The following is a 26,246-nucleotide window of genomic DNA, read 5'->3' as shown; positions in this document are numbered from 1 at the left end:
GTCTTTGCTGTAGTGTTTCTTGTCTCTTGAACTGTTTGTGATTGCCATCCTGTATCACCGCATGAGGTGGTGTTCATGCATTTCAGAGAACAAGCTCCAGTATACACAATATTATCCTTTTTCTCTGCCCTTAAAGGATTTCATTCTTATTTCATTTTTCCTAGTAACATTCAGCAGTTTTGCTGTTACTTCAAAGAGTTGCCTGCAGTGGAGCTGAGGAATGGGAAGACGGCAGGGCGGCGAACTTACCACACCAGGAGCCAGGGGGATAACAATGTGTAAGCTGTGTGTGCCTTGTGAGCTCTCAGCTGTGCAGCAAACAGCAAGGTTGGGCTGCTGGGGCCACTGGACACTTTTGATCTTGCACAGTTCACAGGGGACAAAGGCACAGAAGAATAGTTGTCTACAAAGAAAGAAACTCGTAGCACTTGCAGCTTGCTGTTAGAGGTCTGATGCTGCAGGGAGGGGCAGTCAGATGCATCAGGTAGTGCTGGAGTGTGACGTGTTAAACCATGGTAAGAAGTCCTCTTGATATGTGCTGCAGACATCATGCTCCTGACTTCCATCTAAAATAGGGTCATGAGGATGTGACTGCAAGTCAACCCACTGTGACTACTACTACAGGAAGTTCAGGAGTAAGTGATTGATGATCTGTAGGTTGCTTGAGCAAGTGTTAGAAGGATGCTAAAAGGATGTTAGCAGAGTCTGCACTAAAATGATGAACAGTGCATAGGTGTTCACATGAGTCCATCCTGAACATCTGAAATATAATTTCCCAAATCTGTTCGTCTTCAACAATTGTGGGTAGGATTTTGGACATAAAATCTTTGAAGCTACTGGAAAGGATATTTACCCAGTCGTTACAGTCTTAACCCAGCTAATGTCTGATACTTGTACCATTGAACAAGTAAACCTCTAAGGGTTGTAAACAAATGCACATTAAACACCAGCTCTTACTTTCTTTACAGTTCACTTGTGGAAGAATTCAGAAAGACACTCTGTGCTTTATGGCAAGGAAGCCAAACTGCATTTAGTCCAGAGTCTTTATTTTACGTTGTTTGGAAAATAATGCCAAATTTTAGGTAAGTTTTTTTTAAAAATAACAGTACTCTTGATTGCAACCACATATTGCTGGTGTCCTACTCTAAAATGGACTGCATCCACAGGATGCACTCTCTGTAGCTTTCCATATGCCTACATATGTGCTTTGAAAAGGATCTTTGCTTTGATCAACAGTTTTCTGTTCATCAGTAGTGCTTGCTTTTTCCTTCTGCCCTTCTGCCACATGTAGCACTTTCAGAGAGAATAAGATCTCACAGGAGAAACAGTGGTAGTTGTACCTTTGAGCTAGTGCTCCAAGGGAATCAAGCTATTGACTGGTTGGTAAGTGCCAAGTGCAGGGTGTTGACTGAACCCAGGCTTGGCTGCAGTAAGAAAATGATGTAGTCAGATTAAAAAAGATACAGCACCTACAGGTCTAAATGCAAACATACTGGCTGAAACTTCCTTGATTCTCTCAAAATACAGCAGTCACCAGCTGGACATGACATAAGGGCTAGAAAAGAAAAATTCTGTGCATAATAAGCATTTTGGGCCCATACTTACAAAACAGATGATAAGTGGTAAAGAAGGTTACCCAAGTAAACCCAAGTATTGTTCCTCTCAAAGGTCTCCCTGTCCTGACCCCCGAACCTCTTTCAAAGGAGCACTGAAACCTGTTAGGATATATTGTGATGAAGGTAAGTTGCTGTTGTAGTTTACCATAGTTTGGTTTTTAGTTAAGGAAAAAATCCACCAACTACTGAAGTAATTCCTTATAAAAACCGTAACAGTTTCCTTTGTACCTGACAAAACCAATCAGCTAGCTCATTTTAAATATTGACACCCTGTTAAACCACTTAAAAAAAGTGAAATACACCTCTGTGAAATCACCATTAACAACATAATCCCAATTCAGAAGCACAGGAACAGCTGAAAGCAATGCTGTGAGCCTCCGTGCCACTGCCTGGCAGAAATCCTGTGACCAGCAACAAAAAGCCATTTCCTAATGCAAAGCCCAAATAAAATTAACTCATTCAGTGCTATAAAATTCCATTCTAAAACAAAGAAACCTGCCAGCGCCACTTCTCCCAAATAAAAAAAAATTAAAAGCACATAAAAAGAACAACAGAAAGAAACCAACATCGATGAGAAAAAAAGAGCCAAAGCCCAAATAAAGAAAAAAAAAAGTGTTAGTCTTAAGCTAAAATTCTCTTTTAAAGCTATGATGGAGATATAATTAATCCATCAGACTTTTTCCCTATAACTCATAAAATGCCTTGGAGAGATGTAGTGTTCTAAGCACAGCCATGAGCAGGAGCACCAATACTAAAGCAAGCAGATGCTGAAGTAGCTGTAATTGGATGAAAAGTTTCGAGAGTAATTAAAGAGATGAAAAATCTTGCCCCAGGGATAGAAGAAGAGACCTCTGTTTCCCAAAAATATATAAAGAAAACTTTTGTCTCTGTACTAGAGCACTCATCCTTAAAATTTCACCCCAACGAACTGAAATGACCCAGGTAGTAGTAGTGAAAAATCTACCAAACGTAGGAGAGACTTCACAATTGCAAATTTCCAGGTGGCTGCTATTAGTGAAAATTAAAACCATGAAAGAACTGTTTCTTGTGAAAAAATCTCCATGACATGGCAAGAAAGACTCCTCTCCCTAAGTAAACTGAAGAAAGATTATTTTAAAAGTAATAAACTGACTGAAAATGCCACATTTTGTCTCTTTATATTGTTAGAGAGAAAAGAAAGAAGTGTTGGAGGGAGGAGAAGTGTTCTGAAGGTTTATTCTGATTTCTTAATATTTTTCTTTTAGTTTGGTTTATAAAGATTTCTTTATGCCCTTTAAAGTTTTGAGTCTGCTTTGCTCTCCTCCTAAGCCTTATCTTGCAGCAAAAAATGAATAAATAATTCTAATGAGTACATTGGCATTTGGCCAGTGCTAAACCCACTACATTAATTGGTGTATTAACTGAAAAACTCAGATTAGTGAACCAAAACCACTGCAATTGCTCCATGTTCTCACATAATAAAGATGTTCTCTTACCTGTTATATCTCTAGCACTGCTGACAAGATGCTGTGAATACATCTGCTCAATGAATAACCCAAACAACAGAAATCTGTTTATTCTGTTCTTCATACAGTTAGTTATCTTTCATTTAAATGATGAGAATCAAGGAAGTTTAATGCCAGCAGTTATACCAAACATATAATTACTTTGCAACTTTGGGACAGTAAGCCCTATCTTGGCTGTACAAGACTGTGGCCTGTTGAAGCACAGCAGTGTCTCTGGGTGCTGGGTTTTCTCTTGTAAAAGGTAGGCAGTGCTGCCCATGTGTCTATATACAGACTCCTTGATTTATTTTAAAGCTGCTGGTTTGGAAGAAAGCATTACTGTAATCCTACAAGGTGAAATTTTTTTGTTTTGTTCTGTTATCTCTTAGCAGTACTCTCACTGGACACATCTGTGTTCCTCACTAAGCACATCAGCCTCACATTGCATACTTCTGTTGCAGTGAGTCTGGTAGCATTTCTCTCCCCTTCTGGGTACTCTGCTGTGAATCTTACAGGATTTTTCCCTCCCCTGAGCACTCACATTTATAAACCCATTTATATTTCTCTCCCAGACATTCCTACCTGACAATTACTGCCAGCACTTAGGCAGGGTAGTGAGGTGGAAAAGGGGAGGCCTGATGAAGCAGCTTATGAGAATGGACAGGAGGTGGAGGGGAAGCCAGCTCTTGCTGTGTAGGGATTTCTGTAGCTTAGGCCTACAGTGACTTGCACATACTCAGGTCAGTGTTGCACAAAGCTTTCAGTGTTTCACTGCATATCTTGTCATGCTTTGTCTCAGTGTGCAGCTTAATGGCAAGTGAAAACCAGCTGTTTGTTGAATTTTATGCATGATTCAGCTTAAATAACTTAAAAGGCATGTTTTACCCTGATGGCTTCTCTGCTCTTTTCGGTAAGGTTTCTTAGTGGTGAAATAATAATGGTGATTGAGCAACATTGCTGCTGATGGCACAGCACATGTGAGACTGGAGCCCTGTCCTACCAAATCCAAATGCTCAAGAGATGCTCTGAGTACCCCTGCCATTACCTCCCTCTCCCAGAAAATGAGTTATGCAGGGGAAGTGTGCAACTCCGAGCATGGCTCTAGATCTCATCCTAGAAGAAATGGTGCTCTCATCTTAATTATTTCAGACTTCGTAGTGATGCTGAAAGATGCATGTGGAAAACAAACCTAGAGACTATAAATTCCTGCCTTTGGTGAGGAGGGGACTAAACAGACAAACACATGTACTTGCCAAAGTGAGTGGGATCAATGACTGAATGAGAACCACTCAGAAATGCTGACTCTGCATCCCACATGAACAATACATTTTGTGGTGTCTTTCTTTTGAATCTTACCAGGTTTGAGATTACAATATATTGACCTTCATCTGTGGCCGATTCAAAGCAGGGACAAGTAGTGTCCTGTGTGAATGAGATTGAAAGCAGTTCTGCTGAGGCACAAATCAAACATAGTCAGTACCAAACAAGACCGAGGAGAAGCCACTGCTGCCATCCGTTGTGTGTTTCATTTAACAGGGACACAGTCCTGGGATGCCTCTGGCACAGGCAGGGCTGGTGAGGCCAGATAACAATGTGGCAGCTCCACTAGGCCCAGCTGTGTGTGCACATGGCAGGTGTCTCCTGCTTCCTGCTGCTTTCTCTTCCTATCTGAATGGTATATTCTTAAAGGTTTCTCCATTCTCACAAGAGGCATGCAGAGAGAATGAGCTGCAAAGGACCAAAATCACTTAATTTGTCAGGACATTGCCGTGTCCTTCCAGAGGCTACTTGGAAAACTTTCTTGGTACCAAGCACATATGGAAAGTCTGCTCAGTAGGATTAAAGAGGCAAAGGTTTTTTTTCCTGTGACCCTGGTGCTTGTTGTGTGTTGCCTCTAAAGCAATTTTGTTATTGTTTCCTTTTCTCTTCAGGGGATACCAGCAACAGGATGCCCACGAGTTCATGCGTTACCTTTTGGACCATCTACACCTGGAACTCCAGGGTGGCTTCAACGGTGTTTCACGCTCAGTAATCTTGCAAGAAAATTCTAACCTGTCTGGAAGCAACAAATGTTGCATGTAAGAAGTGGTTTTTAATTTCTTCAAAGCCTTCATGCCTTTGCATGGGTCTGCATGTGGTGGCTCTGGAATTTCAGATTAAGTGTTCCTTGTTTCAAGTTTTCTTCAGTGCTTCTAACTTCAGGCAGTACAAAACTGCAGGTCATGAAGATGAGCATTCTGTACAATCTGTGTCCCTTCAAAAGGAAGTGTCTTAGATCAGCAGTTTCCATAGGTGTGAGTGAGCATACAGGCTAAGTTGTAAAGACATTTTAATTCACTAGTCTTTCAGAAATAAAAAACTGTATTTTCTATAGCCCATAGAATTCTTTCTTCTCCCCAGACAATACAATTGTCTTAGGGTGATGGATAGCCTCAATGCTGCAGGAGCAAAAACGATGGCCAGCAATTTTGATGTTTAAATTGTGAGCAGACCTCCTGGATAAATGACTGAGTAGTGCAGTTAGCACTTGGAGAGTCAGTTTTCCAGCAGATGATCTCATGTATCACTTGACAGTTACAGTTGGTGCTTTTTTTTGTGCATAGTTTTGGTTTTCATGCTACTGTGTACCTTGAAACAGGTGTAATTTGGGTGTTTGGCTCCTCTTTCTGTATTTCTCAAAATACTGTTTTTTTCTGACCTCTGTCCTAGCTGTGTTTTCTCTTAGATTGAAACTCACACAAGAGACAAAACCTTATTTTGCTTCAGGAAGGAAAGTTGTCAGATTAGCCTGCACATTTGGTCCTTAAGTCCTTAATTCCCTACAGAAAACCAGAGTTTGAGTTTTTCCTTCTATACTGATTAGGCCAGAGTAAGCAGGCCTGAGATGCAGAGTTTTATAGATGCTTTGTTAGGGAAAGCCTAACAAAATTCAGACTGTGCTCTTTACTGCATTTATGTCGTGTTGCTGATGCTTAAAAATCCCCCAGAAGAATCTTAAAATGTTTGTAAGATTGACATATATTTGAAATCTAAACTGATTTTGTTTTGTCAGTATTTTGGATGTCAGAATCCCAGGAGAATTTAACCTTTGTTCACCTATTTAATGTAAATTTGTCTTGAGAAGGGCTGTTCAATTGTGCAGTGACGTGGGGTAAGCTGCCCTTCTTGTTGAGGGCACTTTAATGCTTCCAGTAAAGTAACAAATAGGCTCTGAATGCTCTCTTCTTGTGCACCAGCCCATGTGAGCAGCTATTTCCTCCTCCTCAGGAAGCGTTGAGATGAGCTGTAAAGATGTAGGTGGAGTGCAGGCAAGGAACACAGGTTTCTGCAAGCCTTAGTAGTGTATAATAACATAACTTAAAATCTGTGTGTTTTTTAAATTGCCTGTGAGAAGCAGGCCCATTACATAATCTGCTGAAAAATTCAGTAGGAGAGTAATGAAAGATTAGAGAACAATGCTGATCTTGCACATTGTTTATCATGTCTTAATGCAACTTAAGCTGCTGCTGGCAGTGAAGTGCAGAAATGTGCTCAAAGAAGTCAAAAGCACATGTAAGAAAGGGTGTAGAGTTAAAACAAAAATATGCTTGACCTACCAAAGAAAGAATTTTTGTTTCAGATGAAGTCTTAATTACAGGGTTAAAATCCTGGACTTGTGTGAGCATCCTGTACAGCTCGACTATAGAAATGCACCCAGCTGCACCACAGCACTGTCAGTTTGAGCATCTGCTTGGAGCCCCCAGTTCACCCTTTCTTTAGGTCCAAGATAAAGCAGTGCAGGCACTACATTCATGTGACGGGCCTCTGGGCAGCTGCAGTGCCCATTCTGCCTGGAGCACCCAGTCCCTGTTCCATTGGCTGGGTCCAACCGCAGGAGGTGTGAGCACCAAACATTGGACAGGTGTTGGGAATTCAGCTCAGGCTCTCTGGGTGACTGTTCTTCTCTGATGTGCTTTGTCTAGAAATGGAGCATCTACTGTTGTCACTGCCATTTTCGGAGGCATTCTTCAAAATGAAGTCAACTGCCTAATATGTGGGACTGAATCTAGAAAGTTTGACCCATTCCTAGGTAAGATGCTGCCTCTTGTGTTCCAAATACTGTGTGACTTAGAGCAGAAAATTAAATGTGAAGCTTGATATATTTAGGTGTCACATGACAGACCCAGCGTGTCAGCCTGAAAAGACTGGGCATTGCTCTATTCAGCCCTAATGTTGTTTTTAAATCATTGCTTTTCTAGACCTTTCGCTAGATATTCCAAGTCAGTTCAGAAATAAACGTACTAAAAACCAAGAGGGTGGACCAATGTGCACGCTACGAGGTAAGAGTGCCTGCCTAATGAAATCATACCAGGCCCAAGAGGATTTTCTTTCTAATCAGAGCATTTCCAGTGTAGTTCTCTCTTCCCAGACACTGATCTGTACTGTTGCCTGTGGGTGTTCACTGGGGCTCTGTCCTCAGATGCATGTGCCCATGCCCACAGTGAGGGTGGCTCTTGGGGGTTCTGCATTTAAACCACATCAATGCAGTCCAGCAGGCTGAGCAGCAGTACTGTTACTGACTTTGATTTTTACAGGATGTTAGTTTTTTACAGATTTGTGAATAGACTTGCTGAAAATCACGAACTATTTAACAAAACACTGTTTTGTGTGTTCACTTTATATCTAAAGCCAAACAGGCTTTAAAAGTTGAATATTCTATGTTAGAAAATAATTTATCTTCGTTTGAAAGCAGTTTTTGCTGAATGGTGGGTGGAATCTTGTTTGGAAGATGAAGATTTTGGGAATTCATGTTTGTTTCTTTCAAACTACTTCTACCTGCTTTCAGGAACAGGGAAGGTTGCATGTTACAACACATTATTGTATTAAACATTATACAGCTTTTTTGCTGCTCAGATGGATATAACTAGAATGGTTGCAGCAGATGAGCACCCCTATATTGCTGTATTTGTCGTGTTTCATGTTACAAAAACCACTTGATGAATCTGCCTTTTCTAGATTGTCTTCGCAGTTTTACAGACCTGGAAGAACTTGATGAGACAGAGCTGTACATGTGTCACAAATGCAAAAAGAAACAGAAGTCCACCAAAAAATTCTGGATTCAGAAACTACCAAAGGTTTGTACAAGCATGAGAAATAACAGTGTGACCAAATGTCAAAGGAAATAATGGTTCAGCCAAGACCTCTTCCTCCCCATGGCTATTGCCATGTCCAGAATCGAGTTCAGCCCCCTCCTCTAACACACCTTTTGTGACTGTTCCCCTGTAGGTGCTATGCTTACACTTGAAACGCTTTCACTGGACAGCATATCTGAGAAACAAGGTTGATACATATGTTGAGTTTCCCTTGCGAGGCCTGGACATGAAATGCTACTTGTTAGAGGTAAGAAGACCTCCTGATGCCTCCTGCAAGGAATTTGTTCCATGGCATACGTCTTTATTACAAATTCCAGGGTGCTACTGGTATTTGAAGAGTTTCTGTTTTTTCCTACCACAGCCTGAAAACAGTGGCCCAGAGAGCTGCCTGTATGACCTCGTGGCTGTGGTTGTGCATCACGGCTCAGGGTGAGTACATGGAGCCAGCCTGTCCTGGCACAGACCTTCTCCACTCAGGTGCATGCAGAGAAATGAAGGGCTTTCTGTCCCAAGGCATGTATTTTAATGGGGGGAAATAAGCTGTAGTTTATAAGCTGGCAGGGAGCTAAGCTGAATTAATTTCGATAGATCCAATAGAGTCAGGCCTGTGAATGCCCCCTGGCAGCCTTTGGGGCTAATGACTACATGTGTGAGATTAAATAAAAATACTCTAGTGCCTCCACAAATAAAAAAGCCCTAAGCCAAGAGGAGGAGTCAGGGGGCCTTCCAGGAATTAATGTCTCATTCTGAAATTCTTACTACAAAACAGGACTATTTTTTCCTCTTTTTATTCATGTTGGAAGGTACATTTGCATAGGGAAGGCACTGGGCATATTTTGAAGTAAAGTTACTGGAAGTCTTTTAACTTTCCCCAGCCCTGGACAGATCTGTTGAGAGTAACAGTAGAAGGGACAAGACAATGTGTTCTTGTAGAACTTTTAATGTAAAGAATTTGAGCCCCACTGCTCAAAAAGAGAAGCATCTGCTGTGCAGGGCTGTGAGTACCTTCCTGCAGGTAGTCCCTTAGCCCCAGGAGAAGGTGCCTCAGTGAGGAGAATCCCTGACTGTTGTCCCTGTGCCTGCTCCACAGCGTTGGCTCCGGCCACTACACAGCGTACGCAGCGCACGAGGGCCGCTGGTTCCACTTCAATGACAGTACTGTAACCCTGACTGACGAGGAGACCGTGGGCAAGGCCAAGGCCTACATCCTCTTCTACGTGGAGCGCCAAGCCAAGCCTGGAGCAGAGAAACTTTAATACCTCCTTTGCATTCTTACTTATCAAGTCCACCGGACAAACATTTCCATTTTTCCATAAATACTTGATCCAAGACTTATTAATTTCATTGTGCACTTTGCAATTTCCTCTTGTGGGTTTTTGTTTTGTTGTGTCAATGGTAGCATTTGACTTACTGAACTTGGACACAAACTAACTTTTTTTTTTAGTTATACCAGAAAACCTCAGCAGATTTTGATTTGCTGCTTTAGTTGTGATAACTCAATTTTTATATATATAGTTTCATGAAATAGTTATTTGACTTTTTTATATTAATGTTTTCAGTTCTCACTTTCTAAAGGCACATTTACATCAAAAAACTCTGTCCTCCTTACAAGCAAGATAAATGTGCTTTTGATCATGAAAAGCAATACAACTTCATGCTGTTCGCAGTCCTGTTATGTAGATATTACTTAATCTCTTTCAATCAAGGAATTGTTTGCACGCACTATTTTCCCTTGTGCAAGAAACTTAAGCAGTGACCTCTGACCAATCATCCTTTGTCTGCAGAAGAGAGGCAATATAACATCATAAAGTAGACCAGGTAATTGCTGCTGTATTGGTGTATTCAGGTTGGTGACTTTCAGGAATCATTGTAAATAAACAGTTGGTTCAATTGTATCAATACTGCAATTTAATTACAGTACTGCTCAGATATGCTGCCCCCTATCCCCTGCAAATTTAAAACAATTATCTTTATGGTTTTAGAACAGAACATGAATTGCATTTGACATCTCTTGGTTTAGCCTGTCGTCCTGGAATTGGATCATGAACACTTACGTGCTTGAAAACTGGGGAGACTTCCTGGCAGTAGAATCCCAAGTAGAACCCCGCAGTTCCTAGTGGGAGTTGGAAGTACAGCCCCAAGGGCTGGGGTTTGTGAGAACAGGTGTAGGTCTAAATGCAGCTCTGCATGCAGCTCTGCTCCATGGCTGCAGTTCACTTGGAAGCAGAGGAGTCATGGGGTTGCAGGTGCTTTGCATGAAATTGTTCTGTCAGTTCAAGTGCAAACTCAAGGAAGGATGCTCAGTCTCTCACAGCAGAGCCCTCACAAGGGAAGTGCTAAGCGTGCTTGTGACTGGAGCAGGCTCAGAGAGCTCCTGTGGCATTTACACACTGGCCCAGGGGGGGCATTTTTTCAGTCTCTAGGTGGAGACTGGAGTCATGGTGCAGTTTCTAAAACCTGGCTATGTAATAGAGAAAGACTACGCTAAAAAAACCCAAACCAGTTTTAGCTCTACGGCTGCTGAGTGGAATCAGCTGCTGTGAAGGGAAAGGCAGATAGGAAAACCACTACTGCCAAAGCAGTAATCTGACAGAAAACATGAAATTGGAGAACTGTTGCATTTCAGATCTGTTCCCTCAGTCTCTCCTTTCTAGCTGGCTCTCTTGTACCAAGCAAGGAGCTGAACGCTCCTGAAAGCCTACAGTTCATGGAGAGTCCCAGCACCAAACAGCAGCTCTTAGTTAACTAGAAAATGCAGTTGTCTGGAAACTCCAAGTGGGAGTCCTGTTTTAGTTGATGTCCCTGAAGGACATGGGCAGGGGAGGCTGGAGTGGAGCCCAGAGCAGCCTGCGGCACAGGGAGTGCACAGCAGTGCCTTGCCCTGGGGTCCTGCTGGCTGTTCACAGGCCAGGATAAGGACAAATTGGCTTAATCCAAAACTGCAGAAATCATTCAGCATAGCTAATGGGTTTTGAAGTGTGCACACAGGTTAAGACTATAGTGTTATTTGATACAGTGACATATTTATAAGGATGCTGTCTCTTAGTTAAGTTGAACAGTAACTAGAATTTGTCATTTCTTTAAGCTGTAGATAGTTTGTCACCTTCCCTTCCTTACAGGCAGTCTTTCTTCTAATCAACAAGAATAGGTTGCTGATGCTTTAGACAAGCAGAAAACAGAGCAGGTAAAGCATTGTACCACATTCCTGCCATTCCTGCTGCTCACAGGGAGCTGCACACATGCCACCTCTAGCTGTGTTTTCTCTGCATGCTGCTTGGACCAGATTTCTTTAGAATTTACCTTTGAGAATGCCAAGCTTAAAATACATGACTGTCTCTGGGCCAGCAGCAGTTTAACTTAGAGTAGTCAGGTGTATGCAGTCTTCTTGCAAAACAGTGATGTAAATGTGCCTTTCTGTATTTTTAGAAATTTAAATTTGTAATCTTCAGCAACATTCACTTCTTTTAATCGACTTCTACTTGTCAGCAATTGTTTGGGTCAGAGTTATGTTCTGACTTGAGCATTTTCTTTCAGTCCCGTTTGCTGTGTCCCACGCAGCTCCTGGGCAGTGGTGGCTCCAGCAGGGCCGTGTGGGGCCGCTCTGGGGCCACGATGCAATCACAGCAGGCTGTCCTTGCAGCAGGTGCTGCTCAGGACTCAGCCATATGCTTTGCTGGAACAAGTACATTGTAAATCCTTTCCTAATTTAATTTTCTCCCACTGCAAACTCAGATGGGCAGTATGAACAGTTTGTTGTGGCAACACAAGTATTTCTCTTCCTGGTGGAGAACTTTGCTTATCCACTGTATTCTATTCAGTGTGGTGTCGAAAAAAAAAAGTAACTGAGCACTGAACCAGTAACATAATACTGCACCTGGCCTAGTATTACCTTTTTAACCTAGCTTGTATATCCTGTATTTATCTACTCGCTTGTGGGGGGGGAATATCTCTTTCATTTAAGCCAAATGTTTTTTTCTACTTACTGCTCATCATAGTACACACTAGCTGGCAAGAAGTTTTTTTCTTGCTTGAGACTGCTCTGCAAGCAGCAACTGCTCTCTACAGTTCAAAGACTTGCATCTTTTTCACCAAAATGTGTCCAATCAAAGGTTGTCCTTTTGTTACTGATTGTTTAGCCACGTATACAACTGGAGCCAATATTTATGTCAATCAAAACAGCAAAATGTCCAGCTCCTAAATGTCAGCAAGAGAGTTTAAAAGTTTGAGACAGGAAGGGATAGTGGACTTGTATCAAAAACAGGAGGCCATTTATGATGATTTACTAAATCAGTGGGAAGTGTAACACACGGTGTTAAGTTCCCCCAGCAATGTTTCATTACTGATGTGTCTGTGTCTTACTGATGAGGTAATGGGCACCTTGACAGCTGATTCCAACGTGCTTTAGGATATTCTCAAGTACTGTAGTGCCATAGTTGTAATTGTTTACCATTAAAATCTTGTGTGTAATTTTCAGTGAGGATTACTGACTGTGCTCATCTTGTGTGTTTCTGGAGCATTTCCAGGATGAATGTGAATTATATCTCATCACATAGCGTGTTTATGGAAAATGTGCCATTAAAGTGTCTCCTTTCCTTAGAAAATGAAACTCCTTGTCCTTCTACAGGCTTGCAGAACATTGGTGTATGTCCTCTGAACACAAATAGCAGAATACTGTACCTTGCTGTGGGAAAAACAAAATAAAGCAATTGCAGTGTTCCTAACTCTGTAACACCTCTACCAAACTTAGCACCTGACCCCAGAGAGGATCTGCCATTCCATTTTAAATTCCTTGTCACCCACCTGCTGGTAATTTTTATGTCAGATTGTGGTGTGTCCCCTCTGTCTGGCAAGAGTCCATCCTAACATCCTTGTCATGCAGCTTTGCTAGATTGTTGATTTGTTGTTAATTTGGTGGGTTTACTATGAGAAGTCTCAACTGTTCAAACCTGCACAAAAACAAAGGTAAGTTCTTGAGATTTGAAAATGCTAATATGAGAATGAAGAACACCTGCAGGCACATCTTTTAGGCTGCTGTTTTGCAGTAAACTGCATTACCTGGTATGTGAAATCTTCTTGTCCCTTTTGTGGCATTGACCAGAGCTGTTTCTGACAGGGGGAGGGGGAACAGCAATCTCCTTATCATTTCAAAGATAAGATTAAATGACAAAGGATACAAAACCAAGAAGACCAGCAATTGTTAAACACACCTTACTGTATATAGTAGAAAGTTACTAACTAAAGAATGAAGCAGAAAGAATTGCCATTTCTTTGTGTATGCCAGCTGTGTTCACACATACACATTACTCAAGCACTTCCTCAAGCTATGATTGTTGCAGACTACAAACAGATTTCAGATCTTGTTTTTCAGAGTTGAATTTTAAACTGCATTCTTGGGGTGTGAAGGAGGAGGTAAAATTGAGTCCCACTCGACCTTGTCCTGTATTAAAACACTTCTAATTAAAATGCCATAAAGTTTCCCAGCTACTATTTGTGTGCAGGCCACTTGAAAAACTCCCCCAGTGCTGTTTGCTGTAACTTTTTATGGATTTGTTGGATGTATTTATTCTCTTGTATTAACATCAGGCAGAAAGTGACTATAAATACCTTCATCTCAAGCATTCTTGATTCACAAGCTGGAAAGTTAAAGGGATGTTTATTTCATTTAATTCCAACCTGCCCTTGCTATAGTTTTATTTTTCTTCTAGGAACAACTTTCTGCTACACTTTCTCCAATTTCTGTATTGGAGATAGAGATACTTTTACCTGGAAAACCACTTTCATATCTCCTTATTCCACCAAAGGGTGGGAAAAAGATTTCTGTGGTAATGGAACTAAACCTACAAAACCAGAACAGCCAAACTTGTAAAACTCGAGCCTGTAGAAGACATCTATTAAAAGCACAAACCCACAAGGAACTAAACATAGCCTCACTGTTCCCATGCATGGCTGCCTCTGTGTCATTGCTTCCCTCTTGCAGAAGGTGGGGACACAGCCAGCTTTGTTTATGGAATCACAGCTCAGCCTCAAATAACTGTGGGCAGGAAACTGTCCCTACCTCTGGGGCCTGTGAACTGAACTGCAGACCCTGTGTGTGCTTCAAGGCACCCAGAGACTCTTTCAGCTCCTTCTAAAAAACTTTATGAAAGTTCCATTATCCATGTAACAGTCCTTGAACATGAACCAAATGTGCAACCTCAGAAAAACCAATGAACAAATAGAGAGCCAAGTGTACTCTGCCAAACCCAAGTGCTGCTCAGCCAAATCTCCCGAATGGGAAACACTGCCAGAGATCCGCCCGCAGCTGTAGCTACAGCCCCGCCCCACTGCAGCAACTCAGCACAAGAGCTGTGCTACACTCCAGGAGAGTCTACAGGCAGGGGGGGAAAATCCCTTTTAAGGAAGCATTTCATGACAGTCAAGTTGTACATGCCCATTCCATTCCCTTGGACAAAGGAAGCACAAGCTACATACATGGTTCTGTTCCTTTCCCTGTTCTGAGCTTCTGCACCAGTTGTTAGCCAAAAATAAACCCCATTCCACAACCATATATGTGCAACAGCCTCCTGGTGAGTGTGAACCCCCTCCAGCACTGCTGTTACTCCACCCAGCCAAGACACTCTGCCACTGCTGCTGGGCAATGCACATAACCCAGCTCAACCGGGAATGCCTTTTACATCTCTTCTCTTTTCTGGACAAAAACAGTAGGAAAAATCTGGCAAAAACATGTCACAAGTTACTAGAAGTATTTCAGGATCCTTTACTGTGGTCTTTGTTGAACTTTCATTCTCCAGTGGAACTAAAGAAGGATAATTTTCTCCTGGGACCTGCTTTAAAACACTTATCCATCTGCTGGTATTCAGAGAGAGTCAAGGTGTGTAACATTGAGGACTGGATGAAAAACAGTTTCCAGAAAGACTTCTGTAAGAGGCATGAGAACACTGTCAGTGATTTTTTACTAGACGTTTGCAACAGGTACGTTCTGTGGGTGTGAGTGTGCAGTAACTGCCTTGAGATGAGTGAAGTCAGAGTTATTGCAAATACTCCATAACCCCTACCTGAAATGGAGCATGAAGTACATGAGTGCTTTGCCTTTACAACTGTAGTGTAAGTTCATTTTACAGAGGCAATAGTGTATACTTCCTCTAGATCTCCCTTAAGTCTACGTTTTCCTTCTTTTTTTTCTGAGAATTTGTTGTTAAAATGGGACAGTGCATTCCTGCCTCTCCTACTGCTGCTCAGCTAAACTACGCCGTTCTGGCAGTGTCTGGGGAGTGCCTGGAGCAGAGCCCAGATTTCAAACGGTGAACACACCTCATTACAACCAAGTTCAATTAACATGTTACTAAGTGTCAGCTGTGTCAGCTTTAGTTCAGCCTAAAGTGCTGAAGTTTAAACTCCCAGCTGCTTCTAAACTGCAGCGAGGGAAGAGCAATGCCACCACGGAAAAGCAGCTCTGGATGCAGAGCTTTTCCTTCACAGCTCTGCTGCTGCAAGACAGCTCTGAGGAAGGAGCAGAGCAGTGACAGGAGGAGGCTCACAGGCAGAGCTACTCTCTCTGAGCGTGGGGAACATCAGGGCTGGCTTGGTCCCAAAGCAGAGCCAAGGGGCCGTGGCAGTGCCTCCCTGACACGGTGCACCTGTGCCACAGCCCTCAGCTTTGAAACAACAACTGAAAAAATTATGGGATAGTGACAGGAGAGAGCCAGCAGCAGTGCAATCTCAGAACAAGGACTGAAAAGCAGCTTCAAAACTGATTAAATTGCAAGTGCCAGATTTCGGAAGTAAATGTTCTAGAACAATTAGATAAAAATCTGAATTAATTAAGGAGGAATCAGCATACTTGTGCCTAGAAAGGATAATACAAGGTCCTATCTATTTTTACTGCAACCCATTGAAAGCATTTCCAGTCAAAATTCCTAGCACTGTGTACACAGAAAAATGCAAATTAAATACCCAGCTTTTCTTCCTGAGTTTAAAGTAGTTTTATTCTGTTTGAGCCCTTCTTGACTGCTGCCAGCTTTTTCCTCCAACTGCTCCTAACAGAAAAGAGTTAAAAAAATTCTGTCCAGAGGCCTCACAAGAGCAACATTAACACAGAGCTGCCTGTGATGCTCTGTTCAGCTGGTGGATGCTGAATTGCTACTGCCTGGAGAGGGGGCTGAGCCAGAGCCAGACATGGCACATGTTTGCAGGCTGCTGCACAGGGCCCTGCTCAGCACAGCAGCTGCTCCAAACAGCTCCTGCACAGCATCAACACCCCACTGGGGACAGGCCTTTCCTGTACTTCCCCAGGCCTACTCAAGCAGCAAGAAAAAGCTTTTTTCATTTGCTGCATCATCGTTTATAACAACAGAATTACCAGTTTCAGTGACTCAAAGGAAAGTTTAAGAGCTGAGTGGGGTTTGAACATCGAACACTTTTTAGAAAGCAGCTGGCTTCAGTAAATCCAAGGAGATAAATATATCTGTAATTCCTAAAAATTAAGTGGGAGTGCCTTACTTGCTCATGCTTAGCATGTCTGCACAGCAGTCTCTTCTCTCAGTTGTCCTCCACTTCATCCTGATTAATCTCCTCTCTGCTGGGTCTCCTGTGTCTGTGCCTGCAGAAGCACAGCACGATCCAACTCCTTAAGAAAAAATGATGCAGCCACAGCTTAAATAGTCCTCCACATGCCACTGTGCCAGCTGAGCTAGAGATGTTGCTACCAACAGAAAATCTAAGTAAGCTTTGCCTTTAGTTAAGCTGAACATTAAGCTGTACAAGTTCTACATGTATGCTCACCTACTTGTGCCTCCTTGCCCCTCCTGATGAAGAGGAGGCATTTTTTCAGCCTTCATATTTATTCTTGATGTTATCTGCTTCTGCAAGCTCTATGATTTATTTCTCCCATCTCACCTGTCACCATCCTGCTTTCAGATGTCCAAATCTGCTGTCTCTGACCCTCTCTGGATGTGGCCATGTTACAGATGACTGCATTTTGCAGCTTCTCAAAAACTGCCCAAACCTGAAGAGCCTCAAACTGGAGAACTGTGTGCAGATCACTGACGACACCCTGGAGGCAGTGACCCTCCACGGAGCATCACTGCGAACGCTCCACGTGGATTTCTGCCGCAACGTAACACAAGCTGGGCTAGAGAGAGTCAGGGAAAAGTGTCCTTCAGTAATGCTGAGAGCAGACAGAAGTGCTAACATGATCCCAGACAGTAAGCCAGGAAAAAAGCTGATGCTTGAAAAAGCATCAAGAAAACTGGTTCAGCTTTAAAGTGTGGGCATTTTCACCTCACTGAGGTAGCAATGAACTGACGCTACTCCACGGGTTCTGGTCAAGTCCAAACAAAATGTTGTTTTGTAAAGGGAAAAGACATGCATCTCCTCCTGGATGGGCTTCAGGAAATAACTCTTTGCTCTCTGTTGTTCCTTGAAACTGGGAAACCCTGCATTGCTGTCACAAAATGCCAGATCTGCTGAAAACCGTGGTTCTGGTACCCTCGTGCTGCAGATGCCCTTGCTCAGAAGAGGGAAGCAGCAGTGTGTTTACTGAGGCCAAATAATTTGATAGAGTTCAATAAATTTTATGAACTTTTAAGGAAGTTTGACAGTAGTTTGACACAGTGCAGTAAGTTTGATGGCAAGGTTCACTGACTGCATGGAAGAAACACAGAGTGAACTGAGGCAGAATGAGTCACACAGGGATCTGAGAACACAACATTAAGAAAGAGCCTCCCTCTGGGTCACAAGGTTCAGACTGGACCCTACACTTTCAGAACTCCTTATGTAATGGGCAAGGGCATAAAGCCACAGCAGAGAGAGCCTGGGTCACGGGAGAATTTTCACAAATTTTAGGACTAGAGTGATTTACAAACTTCTGTTAAAGGGTAATACCAGACAGTCATTCCATCCACTAAGGAGGATAACCACTCCCTGAAACATCTTTCTAGCAAAAGCAGAGTACTGACCACCTTCCTCGGTGATTAAGAGTGGCAGCTAATTTACCAGGCTTTTTTATTTAATGAGAGAAGCATGGATTCAAGGCACACAAAACAGTTTGACCCTCTGCATGATGTACTTACATAAAAAAAGATGCACCGAGTAATTTTTTAAAGCTGACTTTAAAGGAAGGGCAATCTGAACAAGTGCTAATTCAGAGAACTAACCCCCAAGAGAAGACAGTGACTACAGCCTGTCTTTTAATGCTAAATAAGGAACACAGTACACACCAGCTGCATATAAATACCCATTTCTCACTGCAAAGTCCAGAACCAGTAAGCAGTAGCTATTTTCATCCCAAAGCACAGGGCTGTCCCCTTCCTGCACACTGCTCTGCTACCTGGAAGTGAAACATTTTTTTATATACTTTTGATGCTGTGCCACCATCTACAAAATTTGACACCAAAGAGGACTTTACAGCTCTCAGCATAACTGAATATACTTACTTTGTCTGATCCTGGTTAACTGATCCACAGATATACTTGGTACTCTCTAATCTGGCTGAGGTAAGAAATAAATCATAGCTTAGTCAAACAATACTGCAATTCTAGAGAAATACTTGATCAGTATGAGCATCTGTAAGAAACACTCACCCAGAAAACCGATGAGGAAACAAAATTATTCCACCTTCATTACTTAGAGATATTTAACAGCATGACACTGTAAAAGTGGTATTTCATTAACTCTTCCTAAAGTTCAAGTAGGGCCCTTATGCACCACAAGGTAAGGAAGAAAACTGGAAGTGCAGATGAGGAGACAGAGCAATCCTCACCCAGCACTGACAGCTACGAAAGGACATTGCTGAGCTGAACACATTTACTGTGATGTGGAAACGTGGAAATTGGGAAGCTGACACAACTTGTACCTTGGATACACTACAACAGTTCCACACACTGCTGACAGGCCAAAAAACAAGGCATGAACTTGTACAGTGACTGCAGCAAGCAAAGACCTCCTTGTGCCACCAGCTCTCCCAGCACTCTGCGGTGAAAGGTGTCTCTGTGGTTCTAACAGGAACAGGTCTGCAAGTAGCTACAAGACATGAAAGCACATTTGCATCTGTCTTCATTCTACTTAAGCTTTTTGCCAGTTTTCTACCAGGACTTGGGGGGGGAAGGAGGGGCAGGGTATTTTGTGGGGTTTGTGGTTTGTTTTGTTTTTTAATTTTCTTTTATAGAGCTAAAAAGGGTCTTCAAACACTCTCCACTTGATTTTTTTCCCTATTTATTTAACAATGCTCTAACTTATTACTTTGTTCTTCCCCTCCTTGAATGGGGATATTTGTTCATGACATGGTAAAATCTGAACATTATTGTATTGATACATTTTTTCAGCATCAATAATGAATTTTCTTACTTCACAATCCAATCTGAAAATAGAGTATAGAAAACAATGACATTTTACTTAGGGTATTATTATGGAAGGATGGAAACATGTCTACAGTTTTCTTTAGTTCCAAGCCATCAAAGTTCCATCAAGCACAAACCTTTAATCAACATCCCCTGTGAATTTATCGTAAACTGCCTCCAAAAGATCCTCATTATCCAGAAAGCTAACAGCACACATAAAACTGCCATTTCTAGGCACAGTTCTATAATTTCCTGTGCTGATTGAAACAGGCTGACAAATCAGTGCCACTAAGACACATCCATGAGGTACAGAATGCAATAATACAGGACTTAATAGAGCAGTTTCCCCATTTATTTAAATACTGTATTTTTTACCTATTAAACCTACACATTTAGGCCAAGATGTGACTACACATCCTCACAACACAGTGATGGAACACCAACATCTCAGCCCAATTTGAAACCTAACAGACAATAAGGCAGGAAACCAAGTCTGCATGATTTCAGAGCCGTGAGACCCTCCTTCCCCCAACTCCTGATCCCCTCAACTATGTCACTCTGCAGTGGTCTTTGACCATAGCTAGGCTTTTGCCTTTTTCAAGGGCCAACACACAGTCCTGAGAGAACTTCACCAGATAAAACCCAGATATGCAAATTTTTACAGCTACCCAAGCCCTCCCTCTGAGCAGTGTCAGCCGGCAGCAACACAGCAGCTCAGTCTTGGACAACCAGGAAATTTCCCAATCAATCCTTGTTAATGTACAACAGACACATGAGAGAAAGTAACAGGAATTTCTACCCTACACTCCCCACTCAGATGGACCAGTCTTGCCCCAGGTGACAATGACACTAATAATCATTTTCACCAGCCCTCAGTTCCCACAGCATCTTCCCAAGGAGCTGAGGGAGGAAGAAATGGAGCAGAGGGGAAATGGGAGCAGCTCTGACTCACTGGGGACGGCCTCTCCCCTTCTCCCTCCCCAGGTACATCCTGCTCTCAACACCAAGCAGTGTCTGTAGCTTGACACCAGTGATGTCTTTCACAGAGACAACAGCAATTACCTATTGTCCAACACTTTCCTCAGGCACTGAGCAGAGCTCTCCTTGTGCAGTACACTGCTGTCCTGACCAAACAGAACATCCACCACTGTGTCCATCAAACCCTGCTGATCACAATAGCTACAGCTGAGACAAAATGAGACCAAAGGCAGAACTAAAAATGTGAATAAAATCCACAACCTTGACTACTACCCTGTCCCTTCCATTTTAATTTTTGTGTATTCTGAGCAGGAATCAACTACATCAATGTGTCCATTAAAAATATTACTATTTTGCTCAAAATGTTTCAAGTTTTCTGAATCAGGGTGGCAGCATGCTGTTATTGTCAACAATTACTAGGGAGGAGCAAAATGTTTAAACAAAAAGCAAGAAGGAACCAAGCACAGCATGAACTTGTATTGCAGCATGAGGAATGAACAGCAGTACACCCAAGCAGCCAGGGCCTCAGGCCAGGAGAAGGCAGAGCATGGGGCTGCACAGCACAGTCCAGCAGGCTAAACATTTTAAGAGGCTTCAAATGTCACACCCTGTCTCAACACTGTAAGACTGTAATTTCCTGAGACAAAATATAAAAGTATGAAGCCTGAGTAAGCCAACCACAGTTCACAAATGCATACAAGCAACCGAGTCTTGAATTTGCTTTATTTTTCTCTGCAGAAGGAACCCTGCACAGGCAATTCAAATTGAAACAAAATAAATATGTGAATATTCATGTAAAACTGTTCTGGCTAATGAACAATTATACACAATGTACAACTCTTCATGTTCACTGGGAGGGCTTACAAATGTACTATTCCCAACAAAAATGCACCAAAATGTCTCCATGCAAACTTATCAAAAGTGACCAAAAAAGGAGAAAAAACTTACCGATCATAGTTTTTTGTTTTGTTTTTCCTTTTTTACAATCACAAAAAAATAAAAACATCTAATTTTTTGTTACATTTAGAGTAACTAAAGTGTGGCCACCATCTATTAAGATCTGGTTTTATGCTCCTAAAACATCTATGGTTACTGTAAAATTATGTCAACGATGAATTGGACTTAGGGCACTATTTGTAGTAAAAGGAAGATGATTTTGTTCACAGAATGTTAATAATCTGTGTCTGAGCCCTCTGCATTGTCCACATTCCGGGAGAGCATGTAATTGTCCATGTCTATAGACCTGCAATTATTGATTGCATAGCGCAAACGCTCTGCCATGATTACTTGACTGGAGTAGGGTGGGAGCCTCAGTTGAAAGAAACAAGTCTGTGAGGTAGGCAAGCTGTCGTAAGGCTGTGGAAACGGATAAAAGGTGGGACACTGGTAAGTTGTGAATGAAGTTAAAAATGCAACAATATCCACATTTCATTGCTCCTTGCCTCTACCATTTTCACATTCTATCTCAAATTCCTTTTAAGAAGCTGACTGACCTCCCTTGTTTACAGCATTTGTTCCACCCTTAAGTACGTCCAAAACCACTGTAGCACCTACTCTGCAAGTAACACAACCCACTACTGAATTCAGCCTTTTGAAAAGTTGATCACACTGCTGTTTAGAAGCCCACTGCTAAATACCCAACAATGTTCAAATAACACACCCTAGCGTGCCTTACCATTAGGCGATCTGAGAGACACCTAACCAAATATGACCAAAAAAACCCTGTTAGCTGAGATTTTTGTCAAGTTTTTTGTTCATGTTGTTCGCAGAGAATGTGCTTTCACTGCACAAAACCCCAAATGAATGCACCCTGTATGTAAAACTACACACTGTAAACTCATTGCAGTGGTTTTAAAACATTAAGAGTTCACCAGTGGTATGTTGCTACTTACACAAAATTAAAACCAGAAAGAAAATTACTAAATGAAAAGAGATTGGAACAGTTAAAGTAGACAAAGGTTTGTTTCTTGTCTTGATGTCCAATCACGAGTTGCACCAATTGAATTAAGATGCAATTCATGCAGCCTGTGTCCTTCTACACAACCAAAATGTCTGAGTTTATTAACTTAGAGCATATCTCATTCCATACTTTTTCTGTAAATTTACAGTTATGGAAATTGTCTCCTAGTGCCAAAGCACAGACTACACTTGAGAGGAAATAGTAATAATAATGATGATAATAATAATAGTAATACCAGTGTCTTACCCTATCAACCTTCATTATTTGGAATCGCTGAGAGATATCAGCTGTGTTGGCTGGCAGTCGAGATCTTCCTGACACAAACCTCATGAAAAGGACTCTCTCCTCATTTGAAAATTCTTCCAGGGTGTGCCAGAACCACTGCACCAGCTGATGCTGCTCATCAACTTCTCTGTATCGCACAACCTTCTTCAGAACCTCAACTGATATTTCTGGCATTCCACAGACCATCTGCTCCAACTGCTTGGCAGTCAGAAGTGAAAGCAAAGGAACGGGAACGATCCAAGACATTCCTTCCCTGACAGCAGCCACCTAATGGCCAAAAACGGGAGAGACATTTGAAGTGCAACTGTGTGATCTCTGCCACTTCCTGGACTATCCAAACACAAAGTAACTTCAGCTGAGAAATGGCATTGAGAGACAGAATTACCAATGTCTTCCAAATAGAGCCTCCCACACACACAGCCCCTGCAAGGGCTGTATTGTTTCTCAGAATCCCAGAGAATATTACAGATATTTTTAATTGTAATTGCACATTAAAGAACATGTTCTGATCCAACACAGAGCTATTTTTAAAAATTACAACTTGGCAGCACAAATAATGATGGCTAAACCAAGCAACTGTGTAAATAGAAAAAAGACTTTGTTCCAATTAGATGTATGAGAATGCTGTACTTGTCCTGCAAGACTTGGGATTTGGTACCTCTGATGAGGAAGCTGTTTTCTAAGGCAGACAGTATCACACAGGCATCTTTACCTTTTAATTAGAATGCTGCTCTCACAAATGACAAAATACACTATGCAATAGGTAACGAGCACTTCCCAAAACATACTGGGAAATACTTGCAGGATTTGTGTTATAACAAAAGATAAATAGTTTCAAGTTAAACAAATGTTTGTCAATAATATTTACTTTAGCCAGTCTCTGTGTTGTTCACATGTCCAGTTAGAGTACCCAGCATGCAAAACTGCAGGTTTTTTCTCAAGAGGGGTTACTCAAATGGAAGACCAGCTCTGATTTCTAACACTCTTTTGCCAACTGAGTACTTACTGAGAAAAAACAAGACTAAATTTTAAAAAAGGGCCAAAACAGTTTGTGGGGAAGAAAAAATGCAGAGACCCAAAAAGATGCAGAAAGCCAAACTTTTCTTATCACTGAATAAACTGTAACGGAAATAGGCACAAATTACCCCCTGTTCCCACTAACAACAGGGGCAAGTCACAATGAGGTTCTTACCTGTCGATCCATTTCATGGAGTCTGTACTCAATTGCCCTCTCCACATACTCTTTCCTGTTTGAAAAGGTAAGTGGGATACTGTTCCCTCCAGGAATTATGGGAACCATTTTACCATCAGCACTTTGGCCAACAAAAGAATCTAAAGGAATCATCTGTTATGCAAAACAGAAAAAGCGTGAGTCACTCCAGCGATTCAAGTAGAGCGTTTTACTACCAGTCATCTAGAACTACACATAGTAAGATCACAGACTACTCTAAATGCACAAGTGCTTGTGCATTTAGAATGGAGACTGAAATTACAGAAATGCTGATGTGAAGGTCAATCTGATATAGGAACTGCTTGCAGAATAAATCTGAAAGTGTTGACTTTCTTATCTTACCTCATGGAAATTTTCTTCAGTAATCCCACTGTCTTCAATGTGAAGAATGCTGTTGAGGGTCTGCACATAGAGCAGATCTACCTCCTCCAAATCCTCCAAGATGAGTGGGATACAACAAAGTTGCTTCCAGACCATTGGAGCCAAATGAAGATCTAATGGCTTTTTCGTACGAATAGCTACACCCATGAGAATGCCCAAGAACTTAAACTGCATCAGATGTTCATCTAAACATGCTGAAGGGTTAAAGAGAAATCTGAAAGGACAAAGAAGCAGTGAAAAGAGTATTATTTCTATGCTACCTCATTAGAAGTAAAAGGGAAAAAACACTTCTAAGCACAGCACAGTAACTGCCAGCACACTTATCAGCAATTGTCCAAATAAATTTCTCCAAATAAGATTATTGTTATCTTTAACTGTTAAAACATTGGACCCTGAGGGAGGCAGAACTCCTGAGCACCAAGCCTGGCATCTTGATGCTACTCTGAATTCTGCCATCAGCAATCCAGCAAGTCCATGTTAAAGCCATGCCCTGGCTCCACAATGAAGAGACAACACACCCTGAAGGAAAAAAATACACTAGAGACAATCATGGAGTCTCATAATTTGGTATAAAGTAGTCGATGAAAAATTTGGATTTTAACCCACTACCATGTGCAATAAAAGCAAGTCCTGTACAACTCACCTATCCCTATTGTAGCCTACTTCAGCTGTAGCATTTGGGGAAGGAATAAGCAGGTCTACTATTCCAGTTTCCAGTTCCTTAAAAATCAACAACAAAAACGCCTTCTTAGAAAGAGGGAAAGCAAACTTAAGACAGAACTATTAAGACATTTTAGCATTACAAGAAAGAATATTTCACTACAGTGATGATTACTCCTTACAAATTCATATGAAACACTGAGAGAAGGTAAACATCGTAGGATGGTTTTAAGTAGTAAAGACATGTTTATTTCAAGACCTGTCTTTATGTCAGGCTACAATGGCTTTTTTCCTGGGACTGCACTGTGATACATTCCTGTTACACGTTTCCAAAACATTCACAGATGTACCTGACACATTTCTGTAATGGTGTCGTCAAACACTCCACCTGCATCATCAGCTCCTTCTCCAACCAGCTTCACTTTCCAGGCCCGGGAGGGTAAGCGAAGGTCTGATGCATTCAGCTTTACCACTTGCCTTGCTATCTGGACAAAAATGGGCTTGCACTTCCGACCCCTTTGGGGAAAAACACACAGCCAAAAATGTAACTCACAATCATGTAAAGGCTCTGAGTCACTCGATCAACAAAGCTGTCCAGAGAGAGCTCAGAATGCCAGAACAGAGGGCAATGTATGAATCTCAGCATGCACACAGGGTGTAACCCAAGGGCTGAGAGAGCAGCACTGACCTGGTGGAGATCCTTTTCACAGTGATCTGGGGCCCATAGTTCTTGCCCTGCACCATGGTTTTGCCTATGGAGCGCACCATGGGCAGGGTGTACACCCGTGGAGCCAGCAAGGGCCTGAGCTGTCCCTGCACTATCCCCCACGTTCCAGCATTGTAATGAGATGTACTGTTCTGCAATAAAGCACCAATGAGAATAAATGTATCAATAAAGGGTATCATTCCATCCCTAACAGAATAAAAGGACTTCAGAGTTTCAGGACACAGATCAGCACTTTGGTTTTAGTTTTGAGGCTTGTAAGCTTTTGGAAACCAGAGCATATCACTTGCTAGTGACAGCATAAGTGAAAAAGTAAAGCAACACCTTCAAGAAGTTTGCTTTATTATGAAATTATTTATTTTTAGATTTTTTTTACAAAAAAATAAAAACATCTAATTACTAAGGTCCATCTAGATCTGGTCAGAAACTCTCTAGCAGAACAACAAAGCCAAGCCAGTT

At 41.8% G+C, this 26,246-nt stretch overlaps 3 protein-coding genes across 3 annotated transcripts in view; 2 read left to right on the top strand and 1 right to left on the bottom strand.

Annotated features, from left to right (window-relative positions):
- The window catches only part of USP3 (ubiquitin specific peptidase 3), a 40,857-nt gene extending 28,152 nt beyond the window's left edge, over positions 1-12,705 (top strand). Inside the window, exons 7-15 of the mRNA XM_066558784.1 lie at positions 165-278; positions 969-1,082; positions 5,032-5,178; positions 7,063-7,169; positions 7,339-7,419; positions 8,096-8,214; positions 8,366-8,479; positions 8,594-8,661; positions 9,323-12,705. Coding sequence (XP_066414881.1) covers positions 165-278; positions 969-1,082; positions 5,032-5,178; positions 7,063-7,169; positions 7,339-7,419; positions 8,096-8,214; positions 8,366-8,479; positions 8,594-8,661; positions 9,323-9,488 — 1,030 coding nt within the window. The 3' untranslated portion in view covers positions 9,489-12,705. The remainder of the gene's footprint in view (positions 1-164; positions 279-968; positions 1,083-5,031; positions 5,179-7,062; positions 7,170-7,338; positions 7,420-8,095; positions 8,215-8,365; positions 8,480-8,593; positions 8,662-9,322) is intronic.
- A 2,135-nt stretch (positions 12,706-14,840) lies between these two features.
- Positions 14,841-17,494, top strand: FBXL22 (F-box and leucine rich repeat protein 22). The gene is made up of 2 exons (XM_066558475.1): positions 14,841-15,204; positions 17,149-17,494. Exons 1-2 carry the CDS (start codon positions 14,870-14,872, stop codon positions 17,492-17,494), a joined length of 681 nt encoding a protein of 226 aa, XP_066414572.1. The 5' UTR covers positions 14,841-14,869.
- A 3,747-nt stretch (positions 17,495-21,241) lies between these two features.
- The window catches only part of HERC1 (HECT and RLD domain containing E3 ubiquitin protein ligase family member 1), an 83,340-nt gene continuing 78,335 nt past the window's right edge, over positions 21,242-26,246 (bottom strand). Inside the window, exons 72-78 of the mRNA XM_066558473.1 lie at positions 25,752-25,921; positions 25,414-25,579; positions 25,047-25,123; positions 24,365-24,617; positions 23,984-24,136; positions 22,753-23,058; positions 21,242-21,902 (exon numbers count right to left, since the gene is read on the bottom strand). Of these exons, the coding sequence (XP_066414570.1) occupies positions 21,717-21,902; positions 22,753-23,058; positions 23,984-24,136; positions 24,365-24,617; positions 25,047-25,123; positions 25,414-25,579; positions 25,752-25,921 (1,311 nt within the window). The 3' untranslated portion in view covers positions 21,242-21,716. The remainder of the gene's footprint in view (positions 21,903-22,752; positions 23,059-23,983; positions 24,137-24,364; positions 24,618-25,046; positions 25,124-25,413; positions 25,580-25,751; positions 25,922-26,246) is intronic.

The sequence above is a fragment of the Molothrus aeneus genome, chromosome 13 (genome assembly GCF_037042795.1).
Source record: "Molothrus aeneus isolate 106 chromosome 13, BPBGC_Maene_1.0, whole genome shotgun sequence".
NCBI classification, from domain to species: Eukaryota; Metazoa; Chordata; class Aves; order Passeriformes; family Icteridae; genus Molothrus; species Molothrus aeneus.
Note: the sequence above shows the minus strand (reverse complement) of the source record. Positions and strands in the feature narration are given on the sequence as shown.

Coding starts and splice junctions, on each gene's coding strand:
- FBXL22 (XM_066558475.1), top strand. CDS start 14,870: ATGCACATAACCCAGCTCAACCGGGAATGCCTTTTACATCTCTTCTCT. Junction 15,205..17,148: donor TTACTAGACGTTTGCAACAG/GTACGTTCTGTG, acceptor TCCTGCTTTCAG/ATGTCCAAATCTGCTGTCTC.